Source organism: Gigantopelta aegis, chromosome 7 (genome assembly GCF_016097555.1).
Source record: "Gigantopelta aegis isolate Gae_Host chromosome 7, Gae_host_genome, whole genome shotgun sequence".
Taxonomy (NCBI): Eukaryota; Metazoa; Mollusca; class Gastropoda; order Neomphalida; family Peltospiridae; genus Gigantopelta; species Gigantopelta aegis.
In genome coordinates this window covers 40821321-40839233 of record NC_054705.1, presented here as the reverse complement: position 1 = coordinate 40839233, position 17913 = coordinate 40821321, and the positions used below count along the sequence as shown (strand labels likewise).

The 17913-nt window shown below is 38.3% G+C and overlaps 1 protein-coding gene across 4 annotated transcripts in view; it reads right to left on the bottom strand.

The window, feature by feature from the left end:
• Positions 1-17913, bottom strand: part of LOC121377573 (WASH complex subunit 2A-like) — an 81729-nt gene that overhangs the window by 50059 nt on the left and 13757 nt on the right. For 3 of the 4 annotated variants that reach the window (XM_041505623.1, XM_041505624.1, XM_041505626.1), the window contains exons 9-16: positions 16927-17007; positions 10753-10899; positions 9720-9831; positions 8117-8212; positions 7591-7694; positions 6446-6554; positions 4726-4788; positions 3230-3424 (exon numbers count right to left, since the gene is read on the bottom strand). In XM_041505623.1, coding sequence (XP_041361557.1) covers positions 3230-3424; positions 4726-4788; positions 6446-6554; positions 7591-7694; positions 8117-8212; positions 9720-9831; positions 10753-10899; positions 16927-17007 — 907 coding nt within the window. The remainder of the gene's footprint in view (positions 1-3229; positions 3425-4725; positions 4789-6445; positions 6555-7590; positions 7695-8116; positions 8213-9719; positions 9832-10752; positions 10900-16926; positions 17008-17913) is intronic. The other variant, XM_041505625.1, reaches the window with a different exon arrangement.

Below are 17913 nucleotides of genomic sequence, written 5' to 3'. Positions count from 1 at the left end.
GAAGTAAGGAAAGAAAAAAGTTTAGAGGAAAAGAAGGAAAGACGAAAGGAAAGAAGGACGGAAAGAATGAATTGTTGTGGTTATCTTTATGATAAAGTAAAGTTAAAACCAGACAAAAACTGTTTTGCCAAGTCGTAGTCAAATATCAGAAGATGACATTATGTATGTCTTCATTTCAAATACAGGCTATTTCAGTTTTATAAAAATTTTTATTGAAAATCCTGCATTAAAATTGCTTTTGGCTCAAAGAAAAGAACAATTACCATGAGTTAACTCTCTTGAATAGTTTACATACTGAAAATGATGATCAGCATCACTACTATCATCACCATCATCTGCACTATTGTCTTCATCATTATTTGAGCTATAACCATCACCACCATAATCATTATCAAATATTACACTGCTCATTATCATCATCAACTCGCCCTTCAATACAGCCGACTTCTTCATCACCATCATCACCACCACTAACATCATCGTCACCACCAATATCATCATCATCACCACCAACATCATCATCACCACCAACATCATCATCATCACCACCAACATCATCACCACCACTAACATCAACACCACCAATATCATTATCATCAACTCGCCCTTCAATACAGCCGACTTCTTCAGAGCAACAGAAAACAAGTCATCACCTTTATCATCATCATCATCATCACCACCAACATCAACATCATCGTCACCACGAATATCATCATTATCACCACCAACATCAACATCATCGTCACCACGAATATCATCATTATCACCACCAACATCATCATCACCAATATGATTATCATCAACATCATCATCACCATCATCATCATCACCACCATCATCATGACCAATATCATTATCATCATCATCATCACCACCACCACCACTATAACCATCATCATCATCACCACCACTATAACCATCATCATCATCACCACTATAACCATCATCATCATCACCACTATAACCATCATCATCATCACCACCACTATAACCATCATCATCATGACCACCATAATTATCATCAAATATTACTCTCCCCCTCCTCATCAACTCACCTTTCGATACCGCCGACTTCTTCGGAGCAACAGAAAACAGGCCGTCCCCTTTATCATCATCATCATCACTATAACCATCATCATCACCACCACTATAACCATCATCATCATCACCACCACTATAACCATCATCATCACCACCACTATAACCATCATCATCACCACCACTATAACCATCATCATCATCACCACTATAACCATCATCATCATCACCACTATAACCATCATCATCATCACCACTATAACCATCATCATCATCACCACCACTATAACCATCATCATCACCACCACTATAACCATCATCATCACCACCACTATAACCATCATCATCATCACCACCACTATAACCATCATCATCATCACCACTATAACCATCATCATCATCACCACTATAACCATCATCATCACCACCACTATAACCATCATCATCATCACCACCACTATAACCATCATCATCATCACCACTATAACCATCATCATCATCACCACTATAACCATCATCATCATCACCACCACTATAACCATCATCATCATCACCACTATAACCATCATCATCACCACCACTATAACCATCATCATCATCACCACCACTATAACCATCATCATCATCACCACTATAACCATCATCATCATCACCACTATAACCATCATCATCATCACCACCACTATAACCATCATCATCATCACCACTATAACCATCATCATCATCACCACTATAACCATCATCATCACCACCACTATAACCATCATCATCATCACCACCACTATAACCATCATCATCATCACCACTATAACCATCATCATCATCACCACTATAACCATCATCATCACCACCACTATAACCATCATCATCATCACCACCACTATAACCATCATCATCATCACCACTATAACCATCATCATCATCACCACTATAACCATCATCATCATCACCACCACTATAACCATCATCATCATCACCACTATAACCATCATCATCACCACCACTATAACCATCATCATCATCACCACCACTATAACCATCATCATCATCACCACTATAACCATCATCATCATCACCACTATAACCATCATCATCATCACCACCACTATAACCATCATCATCATCACCACTATAACCATCATCATCATCACCACTATAACCATCATCATCATCACCACTATAACCATCATCATCATCACCACTATAACCATCATCATCACCACCACTATAACCATCATCATCATCACCACTATAACCATCATCATCACCACCACTATAACCATCATCATCATCACCACTATAACCATCATCATCATCACCACTATAACCATCATCATCACCACCACTATAACCATCATCATCACCACCACTATAACCATCATCATCATCACCACTATAACCATCATCATCAACACCACTATAACCATCATCATCATGACCACCATAATTATCATCAAATATTACTCTCCCCCTCCTCATCAACTCACCTTTCGATACCGCCGACTTCTTCAGAGCAACAGAAAACAGGTCATCCCCTTTATCATCATCATCATCATCATCATCATCATCATCATCACCACCACCATCATCATCACCATCATTAAATATTACTCTCCCCCTCCTCATCAAATCACCTTTCGATACTGCCGACTTCTCTGGAGCAACAGAAAACAGGTCATCCCCTTTATCATCATCATCATCATCACCATCATCATCATCATCACCATCATCATTATTAAATATTACTCTCCCCCTCCTCATCAACTCACCTTTCGATACTGCTGACTTCCTTGGAGCAACAGAAAACAGGTCATCCCCTTTATCATCATCATCATCATCACCATCATCATCATAATCACACCACCTTAACCATCATCATCATCATCATCACACCATCATCAAATATTACTCTCCTCCACCTCCTCATTAACTCACCTTTTGACACCGCCGACTTCTTTGGAGCAACAGAAAACAGGTCATCCCCTTTATCATCATCATCATTATTAAATATTACTCTCCCCCTCCTCATCAACTCATCTTTCGATACTGCTGACTTCATTGGAGCAACAGAAAACAGGTCGTCCCATTTATCATCATCATCATCATCATAATCACACCACCTTAACCATCATCATCATCATCATCACACCATCATCAAATATTACTCTCCTCCACCTCCTCATTAACTCACCTTTTGACACCGCCGACTTCTTTGGAGCAACAGAAAATAGGTCGTCCCCTTCATCATCATCATCGTCATCAAACAGACCGCCGCCGAGACCGGACGCCGACCTCGCGGGTTTGTTCACTGGCTGCTGCTGCTGCTGTTGTTGTTTGCTGTTGTTCTTGTCCTCGTGTCTGTCACTAAACAAATCATCATCTCCGCCTGACCAAAAATAACAAGCCCAGAGTTTTTTTGTTTAATCTCCTATGGTAAAAGGGCCATAACTGTGTGAAAAATGGGTAAATCGCCATGAAGGGTAAACTTGATCTGTAACGGTATATGATGAAACTATATACAGTGAAACCTCTCAAAACCGGACCCTCTGTAAACCGGACTTCTTTCAAAACCAGACCCTCTGTAACCCGGAATTCCCTCAAACCGGACATTTTTCATGGTCCCCTTTTAAATATCAGTACATAACTTAACCTCTCTAAACCGAATACCTCTTAAAACCAGACATTTTACTTGGTTCTGAGGGTGTCCGGTTTACAGGGGTTTCACTGTACATACTTCAATTGAGGCATTGTGAACACAAAAAACCCATCTCAAAAACTATATGTGGGACAGATGGAAAAACAGACAGACAGAAGGACGGTGACGAAACCTATAGTTCCCTCTGGAAGGACCAATAGGCCACTAATAAAACCATCGAATCATCAGGCTACAGGATTTCAATTTCTTTATACTCTATCCTGACTTCTTACTTTGGCATTTCCCCTCGTTTCCATCTTGTGGTCCGAACATTCAACAGCCGAATTACAAGATTTCAAATTTTATGAATTGTTTTTTTTTTCGGTTCCGTGCCATATTTATCATCAGAAACAATGGGAATGTTTTTGGGGTTTTTCAGTAATCTTGGCGCTGGTGGATTAGATTACATGATAAAAAGGGATTTTTGCCAATATGTTACCGACACGCTATTGGAAATGATTGTTTACATAAATCATATGATTTAGACTTTGTTAACAACTACAGTTGATGACATTTTTTTATTTAATGACGCACTCAACATATTTTATTTACGGTTATATGGTGTCAGACATATGGTTACGGACCACACAGATATTGAGAGAGGAAAACCCGCTGTCGCCACCTCATGGGCTACTCTTTTCGATTAGCAGCAAGGGATCTTTTATAATCATCATCCCACAGACAGGATAACACACACCACAGCCTTTGATATACCAGTCGTAGTGCACTAGATGGATCGACCCCAGACAGACCGCGCATCAAGTGAGCGCTGTACTAACAACTAAGGATTTACTGCCTCTGTATACTGGTATGTAAAATTTCATAATTTTTTTAAAGGTCCAAAAAATAGAAAAATCTAGATAGGTCAGAACCAAGAATACTTTCACGAACCGCCACTAATCATTCAACATAAGGAAACTCACCATCTCTCCCATAATGAATTTCACTATAATATTATACTGTTTCAAATTAATGTAAGGGATATAACAAACCTGCAAAAATTGACACAGCTCCTTTAGGAATCTTCTTACCACTTCTAGTCTTCTGTTCCACCTCTGAAATAAAACAACATACAAACAATGGTCAGTCATAAACGTAGCGAAACTTACTCAGTTAGTGGTCATGTCATATATCGAGATTACTCTATGACTGTCAGGATTCTTGTATTGCCCAACCGAGATTACTCTATGACTGTCAGGATTCTTGTATTGCCCAACCGAGATTACTCTATGACTGTCAGGATTCTTGTATTGCCCAACCGAGATTACTCTATGACTGTCAGGATTCTTGTATTGCCCAACCGAGATTACTCTATGACTGTCAGGATTCTTGTATTGCCCAACCGAGATTACTCTATGACTGTCAGGATTCTTGTATTGCCCAACCGAGATTACTGTATGACTGTCAGGATTCTTGTATTGCCCAACCGAGATTACTCTATGACTGTCAGGATTCTTGTATTGCCCAACCGAGATTACTGTATGACTGTCAGGATTCTTGTATTGCCCAACCGAGATTACTGTATGACTGTCAGGATTCTTGTATTGCCCAACCGAGATTACTCTATGACTGTCAGGATTCTTGTATTGCCCAACCGAGATTACTGTATGACTGTCAGGATTCTTGTATTGCCCAACCGAGATTACTCTATGACTGTCAGGATTCTTGTATTGCCCAACCGAGATTACTGTACGACTGTCAGGATTCTTGTATTGCCGAACCGAGAGCGAGTGTAACAGATGACTCGTGACACAAGTTTAGACAAATCAGTATGACACATACGCAAGCTTGTGTGATAATTTCTTTATTATCCTAGGGCCCAGTTCCACGAAAGAAACTTAGCCCTAAGATTACCTTAGTATACCCTATGCACTTAAGTTGATCTTAGGGCTAAGATCGCTTCGTGGAACGGGGCTCTGATTATTATTTAAGTGGGGTTTTTATGAATAACAAGGACTGTATGAAAACATTTTAAAGGTAAGTAGAAGGAGAAGATGAATTGACATCATTTCCCGAATATTTCACATGCACAGATATTCAGAGAGGAAACCCGCTGTCGCCAGGCCATGGGCTACTCTTTTCGATTAGCAGCAAGATATCTTTTATATGCACCATCCCATAGACAAGGCAGTACATACCACGGCCTTTGATATACCAGTTATGGTGCACTGGCTGGAATGAGAAATAGCCCAATGGGCCCACCGATGGGAATCAATCCCAGACCGACCACGCATCGCTTTACCACTGGGTTATGTCCTGACCCTCTGAATTGAATTAATAAACAAATTACGGATTTTATAGTACAGTGAAACCTGTCTAAACCAAATCACACCATGGACCTAATATTTATCTGGTTTAGACAGGATCTGGTATTTAGAGGGTCGCGTTTTAGAATTTTGAAAATTTGGAACTGTGAAACTTGGCCGGTTTTTAAAAACAATGGGAATTGTAAACATTATAAAAATGTCATCACCTAGAGGTTACCAAGCCCATCATGTTTGGTAGCCTGTCCATGGGTCATCAGGGCTAGCTCTGGCACTCGCCAAATTCACCAATTACGAATTTTATTTGAGTTTAACGAAATAATTTCATGTAATAATTGACATTATTTAGAGAATAAATGACAATTTCTGCAAGTTTAATAAAGAATTTGGTGAATAGTTTTGCTCACTCAGAGCTAGCCCTGGTTACCATATGCTAAGAGTTATCTACCTTTAACTACAACCTCTTCTTCTTCCCGCTCCTCCTCCTCCTCCTCCATCATGGAAGGTTTCTTTGTCCTTCTCGACTTTCTGTGGTCAACGTCATCAAACAATCCACCCTACAACAGCAAGAGAAATACCGAATTAATCAAATAAATGTCTGTAAGTATTCCTGCTAACAATATATCCTAAAAATAAATCACAGCACTTTCCCACAGACAAGAAGGAAGTAAGGAAATGGTTTATTTAACGAAGCAGTCAACACATTTTATTTACGGTTATATGGCGTTGGACATATGGTAAAGGACCACACAGATATTGACAGGATAGCACATACCACAGCCTTTGATGTACCAGTCGTGGTATACTGACTGGAGCGAGAAATAGCCCCCACAGACAGGACAGCACACACCACAGCCTTTGATATACCAGTCATGGGCACTGGTTGAGACAGGAAAAACAAAAACAATCAGATAATGGATTCACTGAGGGGGTTCAATCCAACAACCCAAGCACCTCGTGTGAATCACATGATAGTGGTGGGGCACTGGAAGGGACAGAAAAAAAAAAAAAAAAAAAATAATAATGTCCACCAAGAGACAAATTTAACTTCACATCATTTGAGACAACAGTTATAGAGCTCTGGCTGGGATGTAAAAACACAACCAGAGAATGGGTCCATTGACAGGGTTTGATCCTACAACCTCCGACGAGCGACAAACACAGAAAGAGTAAACACAGAGCTGCTGGATAAATAGAGATTATTATACAAGCTTGTGTGTCATACTTATTTTACGAAACTCCTGTCAGGATTATTGTATTACCCAAGAGAGAGCGAGGGTAATACATGAATCCTGACAGGAGTTTCGTAAAATCAGTACGATTCACACTCGAGTGTAATAATTTCTTTATTATCCACATTATCCAAAATATTATTTTTAGGAATACTAAGCTAGGACTATGTCAAAACATATCAAACGTATCTAGAAAGAAACGACTAAACAATGTTACTTTTCGAAATGACGTCATTTTGGTGAGCGTTTACATAGATCTAAAACTGAGAAAGCCACATCAAATTATGACGTCGTTTTGTTGGGCACTGGTTATATTTCCCTGAATATATGAACTATGTGGATAATAAAGTGTATTACGCACCTCACTGTCATCATCGAAGAGACCGGAGCCGGTGGAAAACAGACCACCCGATTTACCAAACAAATCATCGTCTTTCTCGGGACTGGCACCAAACATATCAGCATCTGAAAAACACATAAACAATAATTAGTGGAAAAACATACAGCACTAACGAACAATCATTGATGATAGAAGAGTGTAGAATCAGGTCACAGCAGGCTCTTACCAATGCCAGAAGTAACCACTGAAGCAAACGCTTACTGTGAAATGGCAGATGTGTGACACAGATGGCCACAAGAGACAAGCATCTGTCAAATGTAGTGAGAGACAAGGACTGGGATGTGGATGGGGGGACAATTTTTTGAAAACTTTTCAGAGCCGCTAATGTAAGAAAGTACATGTACATGACACTGTATGAGTATAATAGAAAAGGATCTTTTATAAGCACTTTCGCACAGACAGGACAGGACAGTACATACCACAGCCTTTGGAAACTTTCATGAAGATGTACAAGTAAAGTGACTGAGAAATGTTTGCCGATACTGACCTTCCTGCTGTGTTTTGGGTTTGTGTTTCTTCTTGCTCTCGTCCTTGTGTTTCTTGTGTTTTTCCTTCCTCACTGATGAGGCTCGCGCTTCTCGTACTGTTCACAAAATTTAAAACGAGAATCATTCATGCTTTTGTAAAATACACAGAAAAACATCACGGTTTTTGCCAGACGGTAAAATGGGTATGGTGCCACCACTAGAGCACATTGATTAATAATCATCGGCTATTGGATGTCAAACAATTGTTAATTATGACTGGTAGTCATCAGACGAAACCTGCCACATTCTCCCATTAGCAGTAAGGCATCTTTTCTGATTTATCTATGCACTTTACCACAGACCGGATAGTACATACAATGACCTTTGACCAGTTATGGTGTATGGGTTGGAACGACAAAAAAAGCCAATCAGTTGAATAGATCCACCGAGGTGGTTCAATACTGTGATGCAAGCACCTCAGATAAGCGTTCAACTGACTGAGAAACAGAACACAGGTGTCTGAAAATGGCAGGCACGATAGTTTTGTTCCCGTGTTGTTTAAGCAAGTCTAGGTTTGTACATTAAAATTATGACATCATCTACATGGTCATAATGTGTTATGCAATTACGAAATGGGTTACTAATTTTGTTTCTGTATAAGCCATAGTTTATGTCAATTTTTACTTAGTGGCCTGTCAACACATTTTACGAAGCTATCTTAGTGCTATGCTATCATAAGAATTATTATAGTCTATGACGTCACTAAAACACACGCCATAGTGAAGTCATAGCCTATGACAGTTTTACGATATGGTAGCACTAAGATACTGTAGCTTCAAAAATATGAACCCTGAGGAATAAAAAAAAAAAAAAATGTAGGATTGAAGTAACAAAAGTTGACGTTGTTATATTTAACTACATGTACATACATCCCCAACCGGCCTCAGTGGCGCAGTGGTTAAGCCATCGGACTACAGGCTGGTAGGTACTGGGTTCGGATCCCAGTCGAGGCATGGGATTTTTAATCCAGATACCGACTCCAAACCCTGAGTGAGTGCTCTGCAAGGCTTAATGGGTAGGTGTAAACCACTTGCACCGACCAGTGGTCCATAACTGGTTCAACAAAGGCCATGGTTTGTGCTATCCTGCCTGTGGGAAGCGCAAATAAAAGATCCCTTGCTGCCTGTCGGAAAAAGAGTAGCCTATGTGGCGACAGCAAGTTTCCTCTTCAAAACAGTGTCAGAATGACCATATGTTTGACGTCCAATAGCCGATGATAAGATAAAAAATCAATGTGCTCTAGTGGCGTCGTTAAATAAAACAAACTTTACTTTACTTTATACATCCCCAGGCCTCTGGATTTCATGGCAATGATCATTTCTGGCGTGTCAGTAAAATCACAGAACCATAATTTTGTTTCCCAAGATACTATATCAAGTACGACTATTCAACGAAACCTAAAAACAGTTTTCGATCAGTTCCCGTGATCACAAGGCACGGAAGCGAAAAGGTGTTTCCCATGAAATTTGAAATCCTATGGCCTGCATCCCACCATTTTAACTTTTTTCAAAGAGACTAATAGCAGAGAAATCAAGTTAAACTAAACAGAAATGAAAATGTTACCTGCGGGTTTCTCTTCCTCTTCCTCACTATCTTCAGCTGGAACACGTTTAGGAACTGCTGCGCCGATCTTAGACGCCAGTTCCGATGTGAAATCTCTTACGCCTCCATTCACCTATAATAAAACAATACTATTCAGGTATAAGATATTTACAAAAATACGACGATCACTGACTAATATATCTCATATGGTTCTAAACAATAATACTCAATAAGACAAAACAAAGAAGTTTGTTTTCATTAACGACACCACTGGAGCACATTGATTGATTAATTAATCATCAGATATTGGATTTCGAACATTTCGTAGTCATCAGAGGAAACCCGCTACATTTTTCCTAATGCAGCAAGGTATCTTTTATATGCACCATCTCGCAGACATGATACCACATACCACGGCATTTGATAAACCAGACGTGGTGCACTGTCTGGAATGAGAAATAGCCCAATAACCCAACTGACTGCGTATTAAAACGAGCGCTTTACCACTGGACTACGTCCCGCCCCTCAATAAGACAATGCACCAATATAAAATGACATCATCAGATACGGTATTTCCTGACAACAACATTTTGACATTCATCGAGAAATGAACACACTCGCGTTGCCACGACTACGTCCCGCCCCTCAAAAAGACAATGCACCAATATAAAATGACATCATCAGATACGGTATTTCCTGACAACAACATTTTGACATTCATCGAGAAATGAACACTCGCGTTGCCACGACTACGTCACGCCTCTCAATAAGACAATGCACCAATATAAAATGACATCATCAGATACGGTATTTCCTTACAACAACATTTTTACATTCATCGAGAAATGAACACACTCGCGTTGCCATGACTACGTCCCACCTCTCAATAAGACAATGCACCAATATAAAATGACATCATCAGATACGGTATTTCCTGACAACAACATTTTGACATTCATCGAGAAATGAACGCACTCGCGTTGCCATGACTGCACCAATGGGATAACGTTAAATTGTAATGGATGTAAAGGAAATTGAATTATTAACAACTCACCTGACTCTTTGCTGTTTCATTTTCCTCCCCCTCCCCCTCTGAACTCAAGTCCTCCCCACTAGATTCCTCCTGATCGAGTTTCTTCTCTTTACTCTCAAACAGTTCTTCTTCGTCAGTGTCACTTTCGTCATCGCTTTCTTCTTCACTCTAATCAAAGTAAAGTTTGTTTTGTTTAACAACACTACTAGAGCACATTTGTTTATTAATCATCATCTACTGGATGTCAAACATTTGGTAATATGACATAGTCTTCAGTTAAAGTTTGTTCTGTTTAATGATACCACTAGGGCACATTGATTTATTAATAACTGACTATTGGATGTTAAAAATTTGTTTTGTTTAACGACACCACTAGAGCACAATCAATCATCTGCTATTGGATGTCAAACATTTGATAATTTCGGTCACATGCGTGTAGTATTCAGAGAAAAACCACCAATTACATTAGCAGCAAAGAATCTTTATATACTTTCCCACAGACAGGGCAGCACATACCACTGCTGATATTCCAGTCATGGCAAACTGGTTGGGGCACACTGTTTCACAAGATGTTACAACCAACAGTCGACTGTCATACACAGCCAATTAAAGAAAGAAAGACATTTTAAAAAGGACTATAGGGGAGCTAACAATCACTCTCCTTGAACTAGACTCAGGTGAGTGATGGAGAGTGAGAGTGATAGCTCACCGTAAACAGCAAGGTCTTCGTTCTTAACATTATATGCATCGTAAAGTTGTTTAAATACTTCAGAAACACAACTACATGTATAATAGAGCTGGGTGGTATTGAGCGGTATTTTCCGTATACTCGGCTTTAAATGCATGCCGGAGATAAGGCTCACCCACTAATTTCATCTAAATAAAATTAAAATCCATACACAAGGCGTTTGTCAGATATACTGTTAGTGCTTTTCCTAAATGGCAGGAAACATTTTTCAACATCGAAAGTTCGGTATTTCAAAATGTGCTTGGTATGGTAAATCAGTATTGACATGATACCGATATCGAACGGTATATACGGTATACCACCCAGCTATAATGCATAATACACATAAATTAATGTTACAATAAACTACCAAAGTCAAATAGTTCCCAAGTGCTACTGTACCAAAAACTGCAAAAAAACAATATGCTACATGGTAGTGAAACGAAAAAGAATATATAATTTTAAAACAAAATTAAATTAAATTGCACTGTCTTGCTAAAAGTAAAAACAAACCAGAAACTAAAAAAAAATTAATACTGTGAAACCTTTCTAAGCCAGACTAGTGATTTATCCAGGCATTTTGCAGTTCCAGACATAGGCCACTAGCCAAAAGTACAAATGTAAGTGCCATGGCACTGAAAATTCACAATTTGACGTGTGAATATTTTTGTAAATACTGGTAGGTCTCTTCTGATAATTTAACAATGCATCTTTCAATGGTTTAAAAACAAACACATAAAGTTTGTTTTGTTTAACGACACCACTAGAGCACATTGTCATATTAATTGGGTGTAATACTGACATTTAGTCTAAAGTTTGTTTTGTTTAACGACACCACTAGAGCACATTGTCATATTAATTGGGTGTAATACTGACATTTAGTCTAAAGTTTGTTTTGTTTAATGACACCACTAGAGCACATTGTCATATTAATTGGGTGTAATACTGACATTTAGTCTAAAGTTTGTTTTGTTTAACGACACCACTAGAACACATTGTCATATTAATTGGGTGTAATATTGACATTTAGTCTAAAGTTTGTTTTGTTTAACGACACCACTAGAGCACATTGTCATATTAATTGGGTGTAATATTGACATTTAGTCTAAAGTTTGTTTTGTTTAATGACACCACTAGAGCACATTGATTTATTAGTCACTGGCTATTGGTTGTCAAACATTTGGTAATATTGACACAGAAATAGCACAATGGACCTAACGTAAACACAAACATCCCAATTATGAATGAATCCAGGGCACATGGGGGTGAATTTCTTTACAGACATCTGGATTTTAAATCGGATTATACACCATGCTACATACATGCACACATGCAAGTCTCTTTACAGAAAAATAGCATTTAATGAGGCCAAAATTAAATATTGTAAAAGGTCAAATATTAACAATCTTAAAATTTAGCGAAATCCAAATAAGTGACATACATGTATTAGCAACATAAAACTTTAGCACGGTCATCACATTAGAAACTAAACAAGATGGACCGAAGTTATAAAGCCTGTTCATGTCTTATACGTAGTGTAACGACACAGGCCTACATTTACGATGCTTATAAACAACTGTGTTTAACAAAAAACAGACTTTGTAAATTCGGCCTTGTACAAATGTATGTTTAAGTAGTTTGATCAATTTTAACGTTATGCAGGATAAATACAACTTAAATTTAGTAGAAAATTGCTCGCTAACTATTGTGGTTTAGTCTAAAGCAAAAGTTTGTTTGTTTTGTTTAAGGACACCACTGGAGCACAGTAATTAATTAATCATCGACTAAAGGATGTCAAACATTTGGAAATTCTCACACGTAGTCATCAAAGGAAACCCGCTACATTTTTCCTAATGCAGCAAGGGATCTTGTATATGCACTTCCCCACAGACAGGAAAGCACATACCACGGCCTTTGTCCAGTTGTGATGCACGGGTTGTAATGAGAAAAAATGCAATCAGCTGAATGGATCCACCGAGGTGGTAAGATCTTGCGACGTGAGCACTAGTCTAAACAATGTAATCAGTGTTAATCTTCGACAAATCAATCGCACAAACATTTTTCGGAACACTTTGCTGTATGTCTCTTTAAATTCAGCACCATGAAATAATATAGAGTTTTATATGGTCTTGCTAAAATTTTATGCTCGCTAACATTTCCTGCTTTACAGAATACACATCAGTTAGTGATGTTAGTAATGTCTTAACAGAGAGTAAAAAATAAGGGCCGAAGTTACGATGCCCATTTTCTTTAAATGCGGATGTTTAAGCATTGTAAATGTATGTAGTTACATGTGTGTATGACATAAACAGGTGTTTAAGCATTGTAAATGTATGTAGTTACACACGTGTATGACATAAACAGGTGTTTAAGCATTGTAAATGTATGTAGTTACACACGTGTATGACATAAACAGGCTTTGTAAGTTCGGCCCTAAACTTCTTTGGAGACAAAAACAAATTTAAAAAATACATAAATTTAGTCTTATTACTCACCGTTCAATATGAAAATGTACAATGACATGTCATGATTTATTATATAACATTTAGTGAAATATCTTAAAATATCAGTGAAATAAAAGTTTTATATGTTAATCAGTGATGATAACACATTTTAGAGTGAAATTTTCACTATTACACCCTAAAATGTGTTTTGTGAAATAGTTAAATTTTCACTCTAAAATGTGTTATTGTCACTGTAGAAAGTGTTATCTTCACTGTAAGAAAGTCAGAACTATTTTGCTGCTGGCATTTTAAAAATAAAGTTATATTATAAATAGAAAATTTCTTGTTTTTTGTCAAATATGATTTATATCTCATCTCGTGAAGTTTGTAATCATATCACACTCGTCGCACTAGCGTGTCTCGTGAGATATGACTGCAAACTTCACTTGATGAGATCTAAATTATATTTGACTAAACACATGAAATATCCTCTATGACCGGACTTTAATTATATCTCCCTGTCTTGGACACATTCACCAGCAAATTCAGAAGATGTGTCCATGACAGACATGCATGAACTTTCAGGAAGTGTAAGCATTTGTCAAATAGTTGATTGATTTAAAAAAAAAAGCAATTTGTTTTGTTTAACAACACAACTTGAACACATTGATTAATTAATCATCGGCTATTGGATATCAAACATTTGGTATTTCTGACTCATAGTCATCAGAGGAATCCTGCTACGTTTTTCTTAATGCAGCAAGGGATCTTTTATATATGCACTTTCCCACAGACAGAAAAGCACATACATGTACCACGGTCTCTGACCAGTTGAGGTGCACTGGGTGGAATGAGAGAAAAACCCTAATCAGCTGAATAAATCCATAGAGGTGGTTTGATTATGTGACACAAGCACCTCAAGCGAGTACTCAAGTCACTGAGTTAAACCCTGCTGCTTGATTGATTTAGATACACATTGTTAGTATGTGTGAGACTGTTATAAAAACACAGTTTCTGGCACTGGTAAACGCAGAGTGCCGGAATACACGGATGTCACACCAGCTACATTGTGTATTGTCACAGTATGGGACTGTGATCATGCCGGTTTACATACAAATCTCAATTACATTGGTAAAGTTTGTTTTCTTTAACGACACCACTAGAGCACTTTGATTTATTAATCATCGGATATTGGATGACAAACATTTGGTAATTCTGACAGTCTTAGAAAGGAAACCCGCAACATTATTTTTAGTAGTAGCAAAGGATCTTTTATATAAACCATCCCACAGACAGGATAGCACATACCACAGCCTTTAATATACCAGTCGTGGTGCACTGGTTAGAATAAGAAATAGCCCAATGGGGCCACCAACGGGGATTGATCCTAGACCAACCGCGCAATCGAGCGAGTGCTTTACCACTGGGCTACGTACTGTCCCTAGAAACAGCGAGTCTAAACTTTTAATGTTTTATTAGCATGGGTACAATTCGTTAGTTATTGGGGTGGGGGGTCCAATTCGCTAGCTGTTTGGGAAGGGATGGGGGAGTCAATGTCAAGGACAGCAATGTGTGAATGTGAGATGACTGGTGTGTAAGCTTTTCAAACTAATTTGGCCTAGTTTGCAGAAACAAGAAACATGGAATTAATTATAAACTATGACTATTTTGGCTAACATAATAAAACTATCTCTATTTGGTGTCTAAAATAAAATATAACTATGTCTACTTCGTGTCTAAGATAATAAAACTATGTCTATTTGGTGTCTAAGATAATATTACCATGACGATTTAGTACCTAAAATAATATAACTGCATGTATTTAGTGTCTAAGATTATAATAATTTTATAACTATGGCTAAATGTATGACTATTTCCCTTTTGTCCTAATAGCAAAAGAAGACTACTGCCACCACAAACAGGGGAGGCTACTCTTGCCAAATAAGGGAAAGGGATCTTTTATTAAAGTTTAAAGTTTGTTTTTGTTTAATGACACCACTAGAGCACACTGATTATTACTGGTTGTCAAACATATGGTCATTTTGACACAGTCATAGTGAGGAAACCCGATATGTTTTTTTCCATTAGTAGCAAGGGATCATTTATATGCATCATCCCACAGACAGGATAGCACATACCATGGCCTCTGATATACCAGTCGTGGTGCACTGGTTGTGATGACGGGGATCGATCCCAAACCAACTGCGCATCAAGCGAGCTCTTTACCACTGGGCTACGTCCCGCCCCAGGATTTTTATATGCACTTCCCATCAGACAGGGCAATGCATAACACAGTCTTTGTGGCTGAATCCACCATTGCACTTCCCATCAGACAGGGCAATGCATAACACAGTCTTTGTGGCTGAATCCACCATTGCACTTCCCATCAGACAGGGCAATGCATAACACAGTCTTTGTGGCTGAATCCACCATTGCACTTACCATCAGACAGGGCAATGCATAACACAGTCTTTGTGGCTGAATCCACCAGTGCACTTCCCATCAGACAGGGCAATGCATAACACAGTCTTTGTGGCTGAATCCACCATTGCACTTCCCATCAGACAGGGCAATGCATAACACAGTCTTTGTGGCTGAATCCACCACTGCACTTCAGAATATAAACATGATAATACTCGGTTACACTTCTTCCACACCAAAATATGTGATAAAATATTAATACTTGCAAAAAGTTAGTTAGACAATATCTCTGATGCACAAATGTTTTATAGAGATTCTGCAAATACAAAAAGTTAATTATACAATATTTCTGGTGCACAAATGCTTTACAGAGATTCAGCACATACGAAGTTCATTATCAAATATCTGTGGTGCACAAATGCTTAATACAGAGATTCAGCAAAAATATACTTGGTGAATATTCTTGTTTCTGCAAAATAGGCCACTTGCTGTGAAATGTATTGATGAACATGGTTTAGGATGAAAGCAAGTTTTATTTCTTTAAGCAGATGAGGAGATATAAAAATAATATACCTCTGTCTAGGAGATATAAAAATAATATACCTCTGTGTCGGATTCATCAGAAACCTTTTTAAGTTTCTGCTGTCGGGCTTTAATCCTTCTCTCTTCTTCCGAGTCTGAGTACTACAGCGAAACACAGACATGCTAACTATGAAACAAACCACATAGCGTGCTGCTCGCATACAAAGAAAACATAACTCTAATGGCATTCCTCTACAGAATTATCTGTATGCTATTATATAGTATTAATAAAGTTCTTCCCCCAATTACAAAGAAATTGTAAAAAAGAAAACAAAACATGCATCATATTTCACATTGCAACATCCAATGCTCTCTACAACACTGCCTAGTTTTTCAACATGCTAATTACGATTTCATATGAGTCATGGGGAGAACTTGATTGCGGCAATTTATTGAGAATTAAATTCTTCAAATTCCACCCACAGAACAAAATTGGGACAGAAGCCTATGCTGTTTGGTGAAAATATCTCCACCATTGTTTTAACTTTAAGAGCACTGCATAAAATGAATATGCATGCACAGGACACTGGGCACACACTAACATCCATAATCTTTGAGCCTTAAGCTGTTTGGTGAAGATATCTCCACCACTGTATTAAGAGCACTGCATAAAATGAATATACGGTACATGTCCAGGGCACTGGGCACACATGTATACACTAACATCCATAATCTTTGAGCCTTAAGCTGTTTGGTAAAGATATCTCCACCACTGTATTAAGAGCACTGCATAAAATGAATATACGGTACATGTCTAGGACACTGGGCACACATGCATACACTAACATCCATAATCTTTGAGCCGTAAGCTGTTTGGTGAAGATATCTCCACCATTGTATTAAGAGCACTGCATAAAATGAATATACGGTACATGTCCAGGGCACTGGGCACACATGCATACACTAACATCCATAATCTTTGAGCCGTAAGCTGTTTGGTGAAAATATCTCCACCACTGTATTAAGAGCACTGCATAAAATGAATATACGGTACATGTCTAGGACACT